Source organism: Acromyrmex echinatior, chromosome 9 (assembly GCF_024713525.1).
Source record: "Acromyrmex echinatior isolate Ae372 chromosome 9, ASM2471352v2, whole genome shotgun sequence".
In the NCBI taxonomy this organism is placed as follows: Eukaryota; Metazoa; Arthropoda; class Insecta; order Hymenoptera; family Formicidae; genus Acromyrmex; species Acromyrmex echinatior.
In genome coordinates this window covers 11582749-11602003 of record NC_141860.1, presented here as the reverse complement: position 1 = coordinate 11602003, position 19255 = coordinate 11582749, and the positions used below count along the sequence as shown (strand labels likewise).

At 31.6% G+C, this 19255-nt stretch overlaps 7 protein-coding genes across 12 annotated transcripts; 3 read left to right on the top strand and 4 right to left on the bottom strand.

Moving 5' to 3' along the window:
* Positions 1 to 989: 989 nt before the first annotated feature.
* Positions 990 to 5477, top strand: LOC105153344 (hypothetical protein). Of its 2 annotated transcripts, none has more exons than XM_011068112.2 (5): positions 990 to 1419; positions 2015 to 2151; positions 4193 to 4372; positions 4453 to 4618; positions 4974 to 5477. In XM_011068112.2, the coding sequence occupies exons 2-5, from the start codon at positions 2040 to 2042 to the stop codon at positions 5173 to 5175; spliced, it is 660 nt and encodes a 219-aa protein (XP_011066414.1). In that variant the 5' UTR covers positions 990 to 1419; positions 2015 to 2039; the 3' UTR covers positions 5176 to 5477. The 2 variants fall into 2 exon arrangements, with proteins under 2 accessions (XP_011066414.1, XP_011066415.1); XM_011068113.2 differs by lacking the exon at positions 990 to 1419 and adding an exon at positions 1464 to 1945.
* A 183-nt stretch (positions 5478 to 5660) lies between these two features.
* On the bottom strand, positions 5661 to 6838 carry LOC105153345 (peptidyl-prolyl cis-trans isomerase NIMA-interacting 4). The gene is made up of 4 exons (XM_011068115.2): positions 6701 to 6838; positions 6367 to 6527; positions 6078 to 6197; positions 5661 to 5980 (listed from the first exon to the last, which is right to left on the bottom strand). Exons 2-4 carry the CDS (start codon positions 6469 to 6471, stop codon positions 5822 to 5824), a joined length of 384 nt encoding a protein of 127 aa, XP_011066417.1. The 5' UTR covers positions 6472 to 6527; positions 6701 to 6838; the 3' UTR covers positions 5661 to 5821.
* Positions 6817 to 10526, top strand: Cbs (cystathionine beta-synthase). Of its 2 annotated transcripts, none has more exons than XM_011068117.2 (6): positions 6817 to 6956; positions 8013 to 8135; positions 8459 to 8568; positions 8667 to 9016; positions 9129 to 9653; positions 9736 to 10526. In XM_011068117.2, the coding sequence occupies exons 2-6, from the start codon at positions 8053 to 8055 to the stop codon at positions 10153 to 10155; spliced, it is 1488 nt and encodes a 495-aa protein (XP_011066419.1). In that variant the 5' UTR covers positions 6817 to 6956; positions 8013 to 8052; the 3' UTR covers positions 10156 to 10526. The 2 variants fall into 2 exon arrangements, with proteins under 2 accessions (XP_011066419.1, XP_011066420.1); XM_011068118.2 differs by lacking the exon at positions 6817 to 6956 and adding an exon at positions 8270 to 8376.
* A 3-nt stretch (positions 10527 to 10529) lies between these two features.
* Positions 10530 to 11846, bottom strand: Trs33 (trafficking protein particle complex subunit Trs33). Its single transcript, XM_011068116.2, has 2 exons — positions 11453 to 11846; positions 10530 to 11209 (listed from the first exon to the last, which is right to left on the bottom strand). The coding sequence occupies exons 1-2, from the start codon at positions 11609 to 11611 to the stop codon at positions 10808 to 10810; spliced, it is 561 nt and encodes a 186-aa protein (XP_011066418.1). The 5' UTR covers positions 11612 to 11846; the 3' UTR covers positions 10530 to 10807.
* Positions 11847 to 11930: 84 nt separating this feature from the next.
* LOC105153348 (cyclin-dependent kinase 20) lies at positions 11931 to 13803 on the top strand. Its single transcript, XM_011068119.2, has 6 exons — positions 11931 to 12049; positions 12316 to 12504; positions 12632 to 12820; positions 12912 to 13148; positions 13224 to 13451; positions 13648 to 13803. The coding sequence occupies exons 2-6, from the start codon at positions 12319 to 12321 to the stop codon at positions 13801 to 13803; spliced, it is 996 nt and encodes a 331-aa protein (XP_011066421.1). The 5' UTR covers positions 11931 to 12049; positions 12316 to 12318.
* On the bottom strand, positions 12815 to 16189 carry mRpL37 (mitochondrial ribosomal protein L37). Of its 4 annotated transcripts, none has more exons than XM_087409199.1 (7): positions 15863 to 16189; positions 15451 to 15673; positions 15143 to 15367; positions 14939 to 15058; positions 14741 to 14847; positions 14476 to 14658; positions 12815 to 14338 (listed from the first exon to the last, which is right to left on the bottom strand). In XM_087409199.1, the coding sequence occupies exons 2-7, from the start codon at positions 15624 to 15626 to the stop codon at positions 13917 to 13919; spliced, it is 1233 nt and encodes a 410-aa protein (XP_087265325.1). In that variant the 5' UTR covers positions 15627 to 15673; positions 15863 to 16189; the 3' UTR covers positions 12815 to 13916. The 4 variants fall into 4 exon arrangements, with proteins under 4 accessions (XP_087265325.1, XP_087265326.1, XP_087265324.1 ...); XM_087409198.1 differs by having other exon boundaries at positions 13873 to 14338; positions 15451 to 15630; XM_087409201.1 differs by having other exon boundaries at positions 13873 to 14338; positions 15451 to 15630; positions 15898 to 16189.
* Positions 16190 to 16333: 144 nt separating this feature from the next.
* Positions 16334 to 18435, bottom strand: Hacd1 (3-hydroxyacyl-CoA dehydratase 1). Its single transcript, XM_011068121.2, has 7 exons — positions 18275 to 18435; positions 18064 to 18194; positions 17752 to 17907; positions 17441 to 17561; positions 16906 to 17144; positions 16640 to 16821; positions 16334 to 16549 (listed from the first exon to the last, which is right to left on the bottom strand). The coding sequence occupies exons 3-7, from the start codon at positions 17829 to 17831 to the stop codon at positions 16470 to 16472; spliced, it is 702 nt and encodes a 233-aa protein (XP_011066423.1). The 5' UTR covers positions 17832 to 17907; positions 18064 to 18194; positions 18275 to 18435; the 3' UTR covers positions 16334 to 16469.
* Positions 18436 to 19255: the final 820 nt, after the last annotated feature.

Below are 19255 nucleotides of genomic sequence, written 5' to 3'. Positions count from 1 at the left end.
TGTGAAAATTAATGTTTCAGTAGAAAATTCTCTTGAATTATTTTAGAGAAATTATATATTATCTTCAGACTCTCGACTTTTGAAAGTCTTCAAAATTTGTTTTTTTATTGGACTTTTTTATTGGGATGTATGGCGCTGCGAAAAAAATTATATCATCAATTAACACTTAATGATTCTTTAATATAATTGATTCCTATACATATACTTGGATTCTGCGAAAAACTAAAGGCAAAAATCATATTAAAGAACCACTAAGCACTAACTGCAGATTAGTTTTCTCTGCTGAACGCAGTCAATGTAATGAGAAATAACCATTAATTACACAGAGGAGTACAAAATTTTTTTTACCTAAAAATAGCAGTATATAATCCTGAAAGTTTTCGACATGTTAAAATCAAATCCATAACCAAAATTGTTCCATCGCGTCAAGTTTCCGAGATATTCGAATTCAAAAGGCCAAAAAGGCCTATTTCGGCATTTTTAGATTAAAATATCTCATAAATCTGATGTGATGAAGTAATTTTGACTACGGATTAGAATTCGGCATAAAAAAATCTATGAATCACTTATGATTATAAATGGATAAACACAGTAACATGAAAAAAAATTAGATATATTGCGACCTTAAGGCATTTCCAAATGATATAGTCAATGTATACGTCAACTTTGCACGCATTCATTAAATATTGACTACATTCAATATGAATAATTATTCACAGTTTAATTAACATACAAATAAGTGAAAATCGAAAGCAGACATCCGAATAATTGTGTGTTTAGAAACTATCGTAAGGCGCAAAGAACTCGGAATTAGAACCATATCAAATTCAAATGATGCAATGGTTCTGGGTTTTAAATCTCTTCGTGGTTGCAATAACTGTTCTATTCATTTTATTTTTAGAAGTACATTCTGCAATCCAAATGTCATTACGCGTATTGTCCGCTTTCATGTTCGCGCGATTGCTGCCGCATGGCAATAACAGAAGGAAAGTTTTTTTTTTTTTTCTTTAAGACAAGGCTGTTCCAATATTCCGTATTTTTTGGAGAAAAGGTTCTTTCCGTATCGAGGACGGAAGAGTTTTTGAGCATCACTTGAAATATCATCGGAAATATGTCTCCATGCCCAAGCATGGTCCTCCTTACACAAGAGAGGAAGAAAGGGAGGGAACGAGCGGTTCACGAAACGTACAGCGTCAAAGTCTTCGTGATGGGCGAGTCTCTCGAAAACGTTATTCACTGGGTGGTAAAAGTACTGACACGACGTGTCCTCCTTGTGTATATATAGGGGTGCCTGCCAAGAAGGCATTGCAGTTCTTTGCAGAACGTCTGCAAGGCAACAGTGGATATTCGTTCTTTTGACATTTCTTTGGTGGAGACATTCAACCGCTCAATCATTACAATCAATTACAAGAAAAAAAGGTAAATTTAACAAGGAAAGCACTCGATCGCAGATGAAAATTGGTAAATTAATTTAACGTGTAAATAATTTAACGTGTAAATTATGCAGTTAAAATTATATTTTGATGATTTATAATAAGAAGTTAGATTACCTCAATTATTATATCATTCTATGTAAAATATTAAATGTTAAATTTCAAATTATTACGAATTAATCAAATTATTACAAAGTAATTTTAATCAATGTAATTAATATTTAAAAAATTGCAATATTTATATCTAACATTCAGTAAAATTATTGAGAATGGATTCTGTATAATTGATATTATATTTTAATATTATTATTTGCAAGAAAAATAATATTTACTGACACTAATTGAAGTATTTATGTCACACAAAAAAAAAGCTGATTGAGCATAAGGTACCACCCTATATAATTTTGGCATCACGAAACCGGTTTAAGAGTTCTGCTTCTTCATGAAAGTTCGGACATTTATGTAAATCCGCAGATAATGAAGAAAGCACTAATGATCACAATAGGCTAAATGTAAATTTCTTTAAATTAGAACGGATTATGGAAATTATATTCATGCACATTAATTTCATATTTCTTTAGTGACCGTGGCGTAAAAAGAAGAAAAATGATAACATTCATACTTCTTACTGCTTTGGTGACGTTGTCCTCTGCCCAATTTCAACCACAACCCAGCGGTCGAATTCTAGAATCACCGAATCCAGCACTTTGCGCGCAGAGTAAGTCCCATTTTTATGTCAATATTATTAAAAAGCATAAAAGTCAACGCAAGTTTGTTCTGTAGCGGAAACATTTATATAACATAAATTAAACATTTCATAACAAAAAAATATAAAATATAAATTTTGACCATATTATTTGCAGTTTTTTGATCTAGAAAGAAATTATAAAATTATATAGTATATCAAAATAATAAACCATACCTAATTAAATTATATCGTTTACTTTTCGCACATTTATGTATCATTATTTTAATCTAGCTAAGGAACTTGAAAATAACTTCTAAAAACATTAAAAATTTTTTATCCTTTGTATAGCCTTTAAATTTCTATATTGCTTAGAAATGAGAAAGAGAGAGAAATGAAAAAAAATGACGTGTAAAATTAATTTTTAAAAATATTGTTTAAAAATTAGAAGTAATTAATTTGATGCTGTATTATTCTCGGCTGATAGAGGAAATTGCTGTTGTCATTATTAATTTTATGCTACTAGATTGGTCGTAGAAATCATCATTTAGAGAACCTTTGTTGATCTTCTACTTAGATAAGTAATGTGTTCCCGCGATGCTTAAAGATTCACGCTGGAGAGAGTCTTCCTTATTCCTGTTTCCCTTCACAATTGACTATCCAAGAAGATTGTTTATCCAAGAAAACCTCGAACTAGAGAAAGTATTTTCAATATTTATTATTAAAGAGAGGCCGTGACCCATAATCCTATGACGGAATTCTCCTTCTACTTTGATTTTTTACTTCCTACTCTGCCTCGGTCCGCTTCGAGGTCATTGTTTAACTCTTCAGCCATCCCCGTCCAACACGTCCTCTTACATCGATCTATCGTTAGTTAACACCATGGCTAATTATACGTGCCCATCCAGCCTTATACCTCGCGTCTTTCTGGGTTCACGCTCGTTATAGAAAGTGTGACGATGACACCGACAGCAGTATAACCCGAACGCATTTGAATTGGAAATGTCCTCGTCCTCGTAAGTAGTACGGAATGTCGGTTGGCATTTTCATGTTCATCGTTTTTTGATTGGATCGAAATGGTGATAATATATCATTGCTAGAACGTTCATGCTTATCTGCTTTGGAATGGAAAATCTTTTGGGAATCAGTCCAGGTTCTAAGCTACATTGTAAACAAAGATAATTCGTAGATAAATAAAATTTTCCTTTTTTCCAAGAATATAATCTTGAAATCTTTTGGAATCGGTTCCCAGATTTTGATCAAGAATAAGAAATCTTTTAGGAAACTTCCGGCTCCTAGATTCTGATAAGCTATATTATTAATCAAAATAATTCGTAATAAAAGATTTATCAATCGAGTTTTCTACTTTGAAGAATATATTAAATATATCCCAAAAAAGATTAAGTTTTATTTAAATTATTCCTGTTTTTTAAATTCTATTTTTATTAAAGATAATGAAATAATTTCAACTTATAAGTTGAAAGACTCCTTTCATTAAAATTTTAATTAAAATTATATCTCGTATTATAAATATAAACAACCTGTGGTTGACTTTTATGGAGTCGCCTTGATTATATATTATTTTCTTAATTGTCTATTTTTATTCATTTTTCATCTTTATTAAAATAAGATGAATTTGTTTTCTCTATTCCATATAAAAATCTTATAAAAAATCTAATAGTTGAAGAATTAAATCATAATACAAAACTATCTGAACATCATCGTCGAGCTTTTAGACTTCTAAGACGAAAGAATGTGGTATGTACGGAACTCAGATAACCGATTATTCATTCATTAGGCGTAGCCTATCCACGCGTTCCAAGACACGCCTCATAAAAAACTTTCTTTTTCTTTATTTAGAAAGTGACGATGTAATCAGCATACTATACGGGTGCCAATGTCTAGGTCGTGACTGTGGTCCCCTGAGGTCACCATCACGACTGACACTAATTTCGTAACTTTCACTCCGACTCTTCCCGGTAAACTCTCGCGTTCAAAGATATTCATAAAGATTATGGCCTATTGTCTATTGCCTATCTGATTTGCTTCATCTTCTAATTACGGTTTTTCACAGGAAGCATCCATCGACGATTCAATGGAAAAGGCTATTACTTCTCATGGGCCGATTCGAGGACAACTGGACAGGAGGTAGATTGGCTGTCTGGTAGAAACTTCTGCCGACAACGTTGTATGGACCTGGTTTCGTTGGAAACCTCCGCCGAGAACGAGTTCATCAAGAGCCACATCGTTCAAAGTATGCATGATTCTGCAAGTTGAGACTGTATTTGTGGAAACAAAAACAAAGGATGACGAAATGAAACGTTTCTCTTGTAGACAACATAAAGTACATCTGGACCTCCGGTCGTCTATGTGATTTCAAAGGCTGTGACCGGCCGGATCTACAGCCTCTTCATATCAACGGCTGGTTCTGGACCGCCGAGTTACAGAAGCTCGCGCCGACCAACGATCGTAGCCAAAATGACTGGTCTGAGAGTGGCGGGTAAGACTTATTATTCGCATTATAACGCATTCTTATAGCATATATCAACCTGTAATTTTGTATGTGAAAATAACGCCTATTAGAATACTTATATCAAGATGAGCCAAGAGAGTACAAATGCTACTTTCATTATTGAGATCAAGGATGTCGAACGGTTGTGATTAGATCTTTTTCTATTCAGTGTAAATCCCTGTTATTATCTGTTCTGTAATCAATGATCTCTGTATGTACACGCATATCAATACTCAGGGTATATCTAATACTCAACTTCCTCAAATATATACGACACAAAATAACAAAAACAATAATGTATGTATCTCGCAAGAATTATTGTGGACAATATGTACATTTTTAGCATCGGCAAACCGCAACCTGATAATCGTGAGGCTCTTCAGGGCGGCGCTCCTGAAAATTGCCTTGCAATCCTCAATCAATTCTACAACGATGGAGTGAATTGGCACGACGTGGCATGTCATCACAAGAAACCATGGGTTTGCGAAGATAACGAGTCTCTTTTGAAATATGTTCGCTTCACTAATCCTAATATTCGTATATAATGGAAAAAAAACTAAGCAATGACAGCTTTATCTTGGTTTGAGCAGGTTTAAGCATATCTATAAAGTTACAACGTTCAAAAGCGCATCTATATGACACGCCAGTGAAGCGACTGAATAGTATATAGAACATCTTATTTATTGTATTTAATACTTCCATACTCTCATTTGCCCAAAAAACATAAATTATTTAATGGAAATTTTATGAATGGTAACTTCAGGAAATATCACTATTTATATTCCTAGATATAATCATAGATACACATGAAAAATTATATTTAATAAAGAGACTGCAGTTCAAGATTTATAGATTAGTTCACTTTATTAAAAAATTATATATTCCTAAAATATTATACTAATTATATATATTCAGATAGCAATAAATTTATGGATGAATAATTTGACGAATTTATTTATTATTAAAAAACATCATTTTACTTTATATGTCAATTTATGGCAAGTATATTATCGGGTTAAATTATCCTGACTTTCTTCATGTAAAAATTCAAGATATGTTTATTACAATAAGTATCACAGATGTTTAAAAAATCAATACCTAAATGATATAATATATATTTACTCCATCAGATATGTAACAAGACAAGGTATTCACAAAAGAGTTTAAAAAAGTTTTGGCAATTATTTTTGATTACTTTTTACCTTCCACCATTATGATGTGATACCCGAACTTCGTTTTTACCGGTGGATCCGTATAAACTGGAGATCCCAGGCTAGAAACTGGTAATGCAAAGGCAGCGTCTTGGAAAGGTCCCACCATGGAACCTCGCGTCATCCAACCAAGATCACCCTTTAAAATAATGCATTAACAAAATGCAAGATTTATAATACATTTCCTCTCCAATTATTCATATATCAAAAGAATATAAATATATTCTTTGTGTTACCCCAGATCTGGCTTTGTCCTCGCTGTATGTTGCCGCAATCTCATTGAATTTCTGACCAGCCTTCAACTTCTCCAATGCCTCCAATATCTTGGACTGTTTCTCGCACAAGATATGTCTAACCTATGCTCAGGGAAATAATTGCATGACGTAAATGACATAACAGTCAATAATAAAAGTCTATTTATATACAACATTTGTAACTGGAGTAACCAATTATTGAAAGACTGATTACATATGACACACACGTCGCTATCAGATAAATTCCAAATATGTTAAAATACATCCTCACCTTCACCGAAGTTCCTCCTTTTTTCTCTGTCTTCCCACCGCTGCTCTCCTCCGAGGATTTTCCCTTGCTGGACTTCGCGGCACCGGCGTTCTTCTTCGGCGGCATGATCGCGTGCTATCGATGTAACTTCGGGTTACGTCAGTCAATACAACGGAAAACAGCTGGAAACAGCATGTTTGAAGATTCAGTGATAGCTGTAGATAAATTTTACGAATGGATAATCGGTAGTGCCGACATAACCGACTATCGATGACGAAGCTTGAAATTCAGCTGTCGAACATGATCATGTGATATATAGAATTCAAGGTTGGGAGATAAAGGAGAATATAATCACGTGTATGAGTCGATTTTCAGTGCATTTCAGTCCAACTCCGGTCTAGGTTGTGATCCATTGTGATCAATAACGCAACCGTGATATATTATACAGCCTAGATACATTTTGAATCTTATATTTGCTTCCCTTTTTATTTCACATTTGTATTTTGCTTTAAGCTTCGCGTTCTGTGATAAAGCGTGCTTCTGTATCCAGCAAGAACCGGCATACTAATTTTATAGATTAATCTTGATATCAATTAACGCTGATAATAGTGGTAAGTAAATTGAAATCATTGTGTATCATTTAAATAGTCACGAGATGGTAGCGTTTGCTCGGCTTTTTCCATAGTCGATTTGCTATCATGTTTATGACAAATTTCGTTATTTTTGCTGATAAAGTATTTACTGACAAAGTTTGTAACAAATCTGTTTTCGTCAGATTCTGGGTTATCACATTTTCTTCTATATAGTTCTATTTCTAGAACATTCTTGAACTTGAATTTAATTGTGCAAGAAAAACAAGAAAAAAAATTGCAAAAGAAGTAACTTATTTATTTCCACATTGATATTTATGTCTCGCTGTTAAACTTAATAACGAAAATACATATAAGCTTTAAGATATCTTTTAAAGTATTTAAGATATATTTAAATGCACATTTAAATATCCAAGATATTATAATTAAATATTTAAGATATTTAAATATTCAAGATGTATTTATAAATTTAAGATATTTTTTAAATATCTGAGAGATATAATTTATAAAAAGTATTAAAAAAAATCATTCAGCATTTATATATGACAGATAGTACATACAATACTGTATAAAACAATCTTAATGAACATAGGTCGAAAGCTTGACTGTTTCTGATATAAACATTTTCTTGTATGTTAGCATTATGGATAATTTATTTCTAGCTTCTACAATTTCTAGCTTCTCATTTAATTCCTATATTCATATTTCATCATTTATATATTTCATAACAGAAAATTTCACTAACAATAAATCATTTGTTATCAACTGGCAGATGTATATTATTTGATGATTACACAGTTATAACTGCCTGAAATCTTCTGTTATGAAGTATTTATGGAAATTGAATGGACATTTAGGATATATTATAAACACTGAGATAAACATCACATGAAACACATTGAAGCCATTAAGAAATCATTCATGATGCTAACATATAAAAAAAAATGTTTATATCTCAGAAACGGTTGAATTTTTGGTCTATGTTTATTAAGATCTTATATTCAGTGTTGTGTAGTATATATCTACCAAATAAATGATTTTTTTAAACATCTTTTATATTATTATAATTTATTACAGCTAATTTTTACTTGATTGATAAACAAAAGAAGACTATATAATGGAATTGATACGACCAGACCGACCATCTAAATGTACATATAAAGTGAATGGGGAAAATTCGCCACATACGAAACAAACGGAGTAAGTTTATCATAACTGAAAGCTTTACAAAGAATTTTGTCCATATAATTTACACATCTTTTCGCAATTGCACAATATCCATTACAGCCTTGTGCTAATTTTAACAGAAGAAAAATTTCACCACATGCTTATAGATATCAAAATTTATCAGTAGACTACACAAATATGTGTTATTACTACATTGTCATGAAACAAGAAGAGAACATTATAAAATTTGTCATAAATATTGCCATAAACTAATGTGAGCTATGCAAATAAACATGACTTAGATAGTTATTGTAAGATATTAACAGGTATAATAACATGTTTGCGTTATTTTCTAGGTTTCCAAATCGTAAAAAAATATTGCCAAACATTTTAAGTACAATTGGCCAGACACCTCTCGTTCGACTTAATAAAATTCCCAAGGCTCATGGGATCAAATGTGAAATGTGTTAGTACAAATTTGATATTATATTAATTATATTTTATAGAATAGAAATTTTCTTTAATAAGAAAAATCTGATGAGAAAATTTTTATATGTTATACAGACGCTAAATGTGAATTCTTTAATCCCGGAGGATCTGTCAAAGACAGAATAGCGGAGAGAATGATTTCGGATGCGGAAAAAAAGGGTCTAATAAAACCGGGATATACCATCATCGAACCAACAAGCGGAAACACTGGAATCGGTCTAGCCATGGCCGCAGTGGTCAAGGGCTATAAATGCATCATCGTGATGCCAGAGAAAATGTCTAATGAAAAAGTCTATGTGCTTCGCGCTTTGGGTGCAGATATAGTTAGAACACCGACTGAAGCTTCTTGGGACAGTCCGGAAGCGCATATCAGTGTGGCCCAAAAATTGCAAAAGGAAATACCCAATAGTATTATTTTAGATCAGGTGCCTTATTCAATATCTTCATTTCAATATCTTTCTTAAATTAAAGAATGAAAACATCCTTAAATTAATGAATTATATTTTTAATATAAATACTATTAAATGTTACATATAGTATACAAATCCTGGTAATCCATTGGCGCACTATGACCAAACTGCAACAGAAATTTGGGAGCAATGCGACGGCAATATAGACTATGTGGTACTTGGTGCCGGTACTGGAGGCACTATATCCGGAATTGGACGAAAATTGAAGGAATTATCGCCTAATGTAAAAATTATCGGAGTGGATCCTAAGGGAAGCATTTTGGCAGAACCACCTGAATTAAATGAAAACAGCGTTGGTTTCTACGAAGTAGAAGGAATTGGTTATGATTTCATTCCTACCGTTTTAGATCGTAAAATGATTGATCAGTGGCAAAAAACTGAAGACGACGAATCTTTAAAAATGGCGCGAGAATTAATTAGGGAAGAAGGATTGTTGTGTGGCGGTAGTAGTGGTGCAGCACTCGCGGCGGCGTTGAAAGTCGCCAAAGACTTGTCTGCGGATAAACGTTTGGTCGTTCTCTTACCGGACAGTATAAGAAATTACATGACTAAATTTGTGTCAGATCAATGGATGGAAGCTAGAGACTTTTTGGTAAAGTTATAAATTATACTTCTAGAATATCGTAAATTTATTGTAAATATTAAATATTTATTAAGTTACAATTTACTTTCAGGTGTCCGAACCTTCAACAGAAGCAAATAAAAAGTGGTGGAACTTACCAGTATCAAAGTTATCACTAAAGAAGCATATATTATTAAGAGGGATGTCATGTCAAAATGTTATAGATTTTTTGAAATCCTCTAATCACATTCAGCAATTGTTAGTAACTGATGCGAAGGAAACAAAAGTGCTAGGCGTTATCACATTAGATGCTCTTCTATCTCATTTAATATCCGGTACGGTGAATGGAACTGATTTCGCTGAGAAAATCATGACTAAACAGTTTACAAAGATCATAGCTTCTACGACAATCGGTAAAGTGTCGCGTATCCTTGAAAAAGAATCTTACGCTGTGGTTGTAGACGACAATGATGCTTTAATCGGACTTGTAAGTCGAAGCGAAATTTTTGATTTTATCACTAAGGATGATTGACATGTTGTATGTGATCAAGATTGTCATTTATATTGTGTATATTCATAGATAATTAAGATTAATTAATTACGTCAGGAAGTTTCTTCTTTTTTAATATTGTGTTTGATGCTATATTCTTACATTCGTATAAATTGGAAATTATTTACGATACATAATGAATTGTCAATATGGAATTTATACATCTATCTAGATGTCGTTTTTAAACTAATATGATTTTTCTTAATGTCTTTTATGGCACATTTATACATTTTAAGTATATTTAAGTTATACTTTCTAGTAATTTTGTAGTAATTTTATGAATATTTACCAATGTAAATGCAAATACGAACAAAATACAGACGAACAAAATAAAAAAAAATGTGAAACGAAAATCGTTGTATAAATGTAGACATATTAATTCTTTATTTTTCATTATATTTTGGGATCGGAGCATAGTTTACAAATGGATATAAACATTATACAAGATGAATATCAGAAAGTGTTTCATCCCTGGGAATATTAATATATTTTTTCCACTAAATACAATAAAAATATGACATGGTATGATGAATATCTAGTCATATTTCCTTATATTTCACATAAGAGATTTGCTATATATGTACCTTTTTACACTTCTGTACCTTCTTATTTCTTGAGTCGTCCAGAATGGCTATTAAATCTTTTGAACTTGAACATGGAACTTGCAGCTTGGTAACGTAGTAGTTTCTGCTGTGACAGTGCTAATAATGCCAAGATTCGCTAAACTACCTCGGAGAAGGCCACAAGTGAAAGCCAATAGACGAGGGCTCTCCTTGAGGTATTGCTTACTATTGCTCGTACCAACTTTATCTAGCAACCTAAAGGCATTGTCTTGCAACACGTACACTCCGTGATGGTTAGTTCTGAGATTATCGATTTGTTTGTGATACAGGCTAGACCAGAAATCTGTGCAGATAAACTTGATCATGTCTAGCTCGTCCTTGAACCTACTCCACTCTCTTGTCAGTCGTTCAATAATTCTATATCCAACGCTAAATCCCATCCATTCTAAACGCGAGAGCTCCTCCTCACCTTCCTATTGAAAATAAAAAAAAAAGAGTTCTTTTTGTGGTAAATAACAGGACTATGTACTATTCTCAGCTAAAAGTAAGTTATATGTACTTGTTAGTTATAATTTCCTACTCAACACAATATAACTATAATATAACACAATATATTAGATTATAGTTATATTGTTGAATAGGAAATTATAATTAATAGGTACGTTACATGTAACTTGGTATTTGCTGGGTTACTCTTGTCATGATCGATTACTCACTGCATTAGACGAGCAAGCAGCATTAGATGTGCCCGTAGCATTAGACGATCTGCTCAAAACATAATTGACCAGCTCGGCGTGTAAATATTCGAAGAGACAGTCGTCTGCTTCCCCGGTTGAGCTAGGATTCGCTTTGGAATCAATTATCTGTTGCTTCATCGTTGTTCGACGATATCGTTTTGGCTCGATTATGGATAGTTAATATTTTCTTATGTAACTTAATGTATAAATGTATCGTTTACAGAAAAAAAAAAGTTAAACAATTTGAACACACAATCGTCAACTTTTTTTAGATTGTTAATTAAAGAAAAATTGCTTTCACTGTGCATCTGACTGCAAAATTTGCTTGACGCATATCACGAAATATGATAAAACATATGATATCTTTGACAGATTCGCGCATGCGCTGTGAAGCGATTGTATGATAATACAGTGTACCACAATGGTAACCATGGAAACTGTAAAGCATGCTTATTCCACGCTGCAGGATAATCATATCGTACACTGATAATTTTCTTTTTACATAAAAGTGTTTAGTTCACATAATCACGTTAATCTTCCTTTCATATATTTATATTTAATAAAAAATCTTGAAAAGTAAGTATATTGAGTTTCTGTCGATTATATTTTATATAAAATATTATGTATTTAAGTATTACATTTACAATAATAATCATTAATAACAATAAATTAATTAACAAATAATTTTGATTATATTTTAATTATTTAACAAATATACTTTTAATTATTTTATATAGTTTAATTATTTATATTGATTGATATAAGCGACTATTTTTATACAAGAGTAATAAAAAATATTTATTATTCGTAATTTTAATAATATGAATTGTTGAATAAAATAGAATATGGACAAATATATTATCAATGGTCAAATCGGTGAAGGAGCGCAAGGCTTAGTCCTGAAAGCGCACGACTCATCTCGAGATCAAGAAGTAGCATTAAAGAAAATCCTGATTAAAAAAATTGAGGGTGGTCTACCGACATCCATCATACGCGAAGTAAAAAGTCTGCAACGACTTAAGCATCCCTATGTAAACTTTCTTTCATCTGATATCTTCTTAGCTTTCTTCAAATCAAGGAAAAATTATATTTAAAGCGTTTACTGTAATTTTCTGAATTAATTCAACGGAATTTGCATGCATTACCATTTGTTTGCAGATCGTGGAATTATTAGATGCTTTCCCAAATGGTTTAGACTTCATAATGGTGTTTGAATATATGCCAACAGGTCTCTGGGAAGTATTAAGAGACTTCGAGATATCTTTGACACTGGCACAAATTAAAACGTACATGAAAATGTTGTTGGAGGGCATAGCGTACGTGCATAGTAAAAATATAATGCACAGGGTACACAACTTTTTATTTAAAAATAATTCAGATTCAAATGTATGTAATCCGAATCTTTTACAATGTTAAAGAGTTTGGAATCGCATTTTAGGATTTGAAACCTGCGAACTTGTTGATCAGTGAGAAGGGTATCCTGAAAATCGCGGATTTTGGCTTAAGCAGATTGATGTGGAAGGACGGTACAAAGCCGTATTCACATCAAGTCGCTACACGGTGGTATCGAGCACCGGAACTGCTCTATGGAGCACGTTATTACACGTCTGCGATCGATATTTGGTCGATCGGTTGCATATTCGGTGAAATGTTGAACACTTCCCCATTATTTCCAGTAAATAATTCCTTTTCCATTATATTAAATAAATTATTAATCCATATAGCAGTATCCTGTTGCTTGTAATTGCAGGGTGAAACTGATATCGAACAATTGGCCATTGTTCTGAAGTATCTGGGTTCTCCTACGTCCGAATCCTGGCCTGAATTAACTTCGTTACCGGATTACAACAAAATTACCTTTCCTTATCACAAAAGCACATCATGGGAAAATATTATTCAAGATGCTCAGCCGGAAGCTATCGATCTAATCAGGCAAATTTTGATTTACAATTCATCGAAACGTCTCACAGCTGAACAGGTAATATACAAAATTATATAATGACATATAGATAATGAGGTATATAACACAGAGTTATAAGATCCCTATTATCCTCGATTTTTTTATTAGTAATTATTATTTTTATACTGTTCTTCCATAACTTACATTTCATTAAAGAGAAAGCAAAAGAAGATATAGACATAACATAAATAAAAATAAGAAATTATTGTTGCAGGCATTGTGTCACACATACTTTTACTCCAAACCATATCCCTCTATGAAGACTCTGATAAAACCACCATCGGATCATCGTCTCCACGTAAAATCGAAAGAAATCAATCCGAATGTGCAACCAAGCACGCTTTTTGAAAATCTTTTAAGCATTGTATAACGATGACTGGTATGATATATATTAATAGTATGTTATTGGTACAAATAAAAATATTCTTCATAGAAAAGATTAGAAAATCCTTTAACAATTTTATTTAATTTAATAGATTTTATTTAATTTCCATTTCTGTAAAGCGCAAGTATTCTTCTGAATACTTCTGGATTGTATCCTTCGACTACTGGTCTACCATTATCATATTCAGCTTTTTCATAAAGCATCAACGGTGGTAAAGGACACCAGAAGTTCTTTACACTGACGTCATTGGCGTCTAACGAATTGAGTTGAAATATGAAAAAGTGATAATTCTTTCCATCTGATTGAATGCATTGCACAGTCACAGGTTCTGGTAGTTTTTTCACGGATGAGCCAAACTTTTGCCGTGCACAGGACGCCGCCATGGTGTACGTTTTTATCAAAGTGCGACTAAAAATCTGACTCTGTGTCACAGGTAATTCCGTCTTATTTTTCACACGAATGGGATCGTAATGCACAAAAATAGTGTGGACGTTTATCCAAGGTATAGTTGAACTGACAGCTGTTATTAATATACTTATGATATTAGAAATATATTGTTTTATATATATATATATATATATATATATTTTATATATATATATATATATATATATATATATATATATATATATAGAAAATAATCAGCATTAAACTTACGATACATATCCTCAGTTTTGTAGAAATTTGTCTTGTCCAAACCAATGGTGTAATGCAGTGGTTGCATATTCGGAATATCTATTTCCATATTGCTGTTAGAATTTTCTATTGGTTTTAGAGAATTTGCCGACATGACCGTCACATCTGAGCTTAGGGTAAATTGAATAAGGTCTGATTCCTTATCTAGAAAACATTTTTATGTTATTTGAATAAAGTTGAATGCAATATTAAAATATTGCAATATTTAATTATCTAAGTAAGCTACCTAAGTTTAACTTTGTGATTCCATTATAAAATATGCATCGTTTCTGTGCGATTTCTGGACCCGACAAGGACTCGCAAAGTTGTAAAAATTTCCTAGACAAATTCTGCCTGCAAAAATATTCAAGAAATAAGTGTGTAAATGTATTTTTGCATTTTTGCTGTATAAAAATAATACTTAAATCTTTCTTAACTCACTAACATTTTTCTACGATTAGTTATCCCATAATCTCTAGGAAACACCCATGCAGGTCTTTCAGAATCTTTCCTCTTTGGTAGTCTTTTTTGATGAGCATCAAATATATTCGAAGTATAAATTATCCTAAAATGACAAGAAATATTTTATATATATATATATATTTATTTATATATATATATAAAATTAAAATTAAATAATTTAATATACCTTTTTGCTATGTTGTCCACATGTTCCGGTAAATCTGGAAATAAATCTTGGATATAATTTGAAGAACTGTTCGACAGACATACAGTGTTCGTCAATGTCTGTGCTTGACGAAATCCTTCTTGCAAAACGTTATTATCCTTAAATACCAAGCAAGCTTTAGCTTTCCAGTCAGGATGCGTTTCGTCAAATACTATTGGTCTTGGCTTCAAAAATTCTATCTTTAACCTTGTATAAAATACAATTTATAATTAATATCTTATGCAGTTTAGAATTTGAAAAAAAATGCAAACTTTATAGAAAAAAAGTACTTTGAAAATTCCTGTTTTGGACTGATCACTTCTAAGGGATCCTTCACCTCAATTCCCAATTTCAACAATTGTCCTTCTGTTTTGGTATCACTCACTTTGCGTTCTCGTTTCACATACCACAATTTTTTAAGTTGTCTACCTATATGTTGCTTGTATAATACCCCCGTGAGCTTCATTGTTCTTTATTTGAAACAGGAAGATTAATAATATAATATTGGGTCATCTAAAAATATGACCATCAACACACATCTAGTGATAAAAAACCGCGGATACTTTTTAGATGACCCAATATAAACTTTGCAAAAATTTCGAGGTTATGCGGTTTATTAGAAAAGCTTCTCTTTTTATCAATATTAAATTTTTATCAAACTATATAAAAAATCGTATGATAATATTCGATATCGTAACTTACGATAAGAAGTAATGAAATCAAATTGTATGTAATACTTTTTTTAAATCTTCAATATATTTTCGGGGTAAAGCGTAACCTATCTTCCGGTTCGTAACATATCTACATGTACAATCACAGATTTCTATATATATAGAAGTCTGTGGTTACAATAAAAGTTATATCGGTAATGTAGGATTCTTCTATCCTTGTTTTATGTCTACAAATGATAAAGCATAAAATGACATAAAAGCGTCTCCCCGAACTCCAAGGAAAAAATAATGTTATCTAAAATGATCTTGACCTTTTTGATAATGAAGGTTATATTCGGATTGAGACTTGATATACATATAATGGAATTAGAAATTCTAATTAGTAAGCAAATATTTCTTTTATAAATTTTTCTAACGGATATCGAATTAGGACAAAACTAGAAGTCTTATTTCTATAAAAAATTATCACAAAGCCTTGGCAACTTCAGCAAAATACATACACTTTTTATAAAATATTTTTGTATTTAACATATGTGTACCCATTTTCATATAATGACATATCACCTCCATCCCTTTTTTGTACATATAAATATGATTATAGAAATAAGAAATATACAACAAATGTATATAGATTTAAATTAATTAGTTTTCTTCGCGGCAGCAGGATTAAGTATTTTCCGTCTTTGTGCAAACATGTGCAAGTAAAGTGGTGGAAAACCTGCAGTGAAAAATATAAGTAGTTATGAATAATTTCATAAATTCATAATTTCACGATTTATTTTTGTATCTACACGCTTTTTATATTCACCTGGAATGTAAAATAGCATAACTATTATCAGAAGATACAAATAGCTAAATGTGAAATTCCATTTGTTTGGTAGAACAAAACTCCAAGAATTAGGATTAGCGTTAGCGTATTTTGTGGCGGTATATAAACACAATAGTTCACCAGTAATGCCCAATGGATATAATATGATGAATGTAGTATATCTAAAAACATGTTTCCATTTAATGCGACTTATATATATGAAAGTAATTTTAGACTTAAAAAATGATAGAAGAGATTAAACTTACCTCAGCCAGACTAATACACGTGGCATAATACCAGAGATGAGATTTATGAAATAATAGGAATATCTAATGGTTTCTGTAATGGACCATGCGATGAGAGCTAGTGGAAGACCTAGAGACGAAGCAGCGTATGTGTAAGGAGTAACCAAAAGGACTCCGTTTACAACCATGATACGACTGAAGACTTGAACCAATGTGATTAAAACATTGGATGGTATCAGTCCAATTCCTGCATGTATTATCTGAAATAAGAAGTTTCTATATAATAAACGATGTATAATTGACACAACACTTTAGAGATAAATATACATAGAAGCTAGATAATACTTACAGTCTCTAATCTACTAAAATATTTCATGAAATTTATATCTCAGTGCTATGTTTGTCAATAATTTTAATTAAATTTTAGTCTTAATTTTAACAATTTTTTTATTATATAATAGTTTTTGTTATTTGATATATTTTCAGAAATTAATAAAAATAATTAATTATCTGCCTGCTTTATTATATTCAACCAAGTTCTAAGATTATTGAATACCTCCAATAGAGCTGCATTTTGAAAAATGATTACAGGTAGTTTGGTTTTATTCCACAAGGTACTATCTGAGGAGGAAGATTCAAGATAATATTGTATAATTTGATACAATAAGTAACTCCATCTGAAATAGAAGATTTATTCTCAAATTAATTTAAAAAGAAAAAATATACAAAGAAAACTTTATAATAAATTCTAGAACAGAGTAATAAAAAAGTTATACAATATATTGCATCAAAAAATTATTAATTATATAAAAAAAGTTCAGAGAATTTCGTGATTGTTCATTTTGTTATTTACAAGAGAAAACGTACCCCAAAGTCTGGCCGAGATTATACGACGCCAGATACAACTTCGAGAAAAAGCTTAGTTTCTTGGATTTCACTCCTGCCATTTTTATGTGGAAATTCGTTAAACGTTCTCAGATAATTCACGATGAACTAAATTTAAGCTGATACTCTTGCTCGATCCTAAAGAATGTAATCACTCTTTAATACATGCACACATGTAACCAAAAAAAATATAACAAAAAAAACCTTAATCATGCGCCTTCGAACATTATATAATTATTTATAAAAAAGAAAATTGCGAGGTAAACATGGCAAGCATTTTGAATTGCAACTCACTCAGCGATTTTTTATTCTGCAATGATATACATATTTTTAGTGGAACAGAGTCGAGTGATCGACGTGAACGATGAATTTATAAATTCCGCACTCCCACCAAAACATCAATTCCCACTTCTCTCAGGATCGATCTCAAAACACACAGTCACACATAATTTATAACTCCGATTCCGACTAAAGGTGTGAGCACAAGAATTATCGTAACACTTACTTAAAGACTTAAATTGTAGACGTAAAAAACGCACAAGTTTGGCGTATTTATTGCCGTCTCTTGGAGATGACAATAAGTTGTACGTCATAGCTTATAATAAGTGAAAGCTTGTGTGTTACTACATCTACAATTTAAGTCTAATTAAGGGGCTCTGCACAATAAAAGGAACAGGGAACAGAGAATAGAGAATAAGAATTTCAACCTATCAGAAACTGTGTATTCCACAATACATGATTTCTGATAAGTTAAAATTCTTATTCTTTATTCTCTGTTCCCTGTTCCTTTTATTGTGCGGAGCCCCTAAGTGTTACGACAATTCTTGTGCTCAGACCCTTAAGTCGGCCGATTAAACTTCAGAATTGCCAACTGCAAAATTGGATCTTTTTTCCTCTCGCTCTAAATGCTTCGTGATCTTTTTGCATTCGAGATTTATAATTTTAACTATTATACAATTTTTATATCTTCATTATTGGCTGTGTTCAGCAGAACACAACAATTTTGCAACTATTTAATGATTGTTTGCCGAGATAGGATCATTCTTTTTAGATCTAAAAGTATAATCCAATCAGCGCGAAGAAAACTTCCAAGTTGCAAAATAAACGTCCTTTTTATAAACCCTACAATATGCTCTTTGTTTTCTGTTCCTTATTTTTTACCTTTTGCTTTTTTTCTTTTGCAACTGTTTTATCAACAATATTTTTTGCTACGTAATAAATTTCTTGTTTTTTTCGAAATTTCAATAAGTTTTTTTCTCGAGCGATATAAAACATAAACCGGATAAGAAGTAAAAAGATAAGCTGTAAAAAATAACAAAAGATAAGAAACAAGAAACAAAAAACACATTGTAGAAACAGACTTAAATGTTTCTAAATGGCTTTAAATGTTTTTTCTTTCCCAGACTTATATATTTATTTTTTGTATTTATATATTGATTAAAATATAAAGAGCGTGTTCAGTTCTGAGAAAGGACGTAAGTAGAAT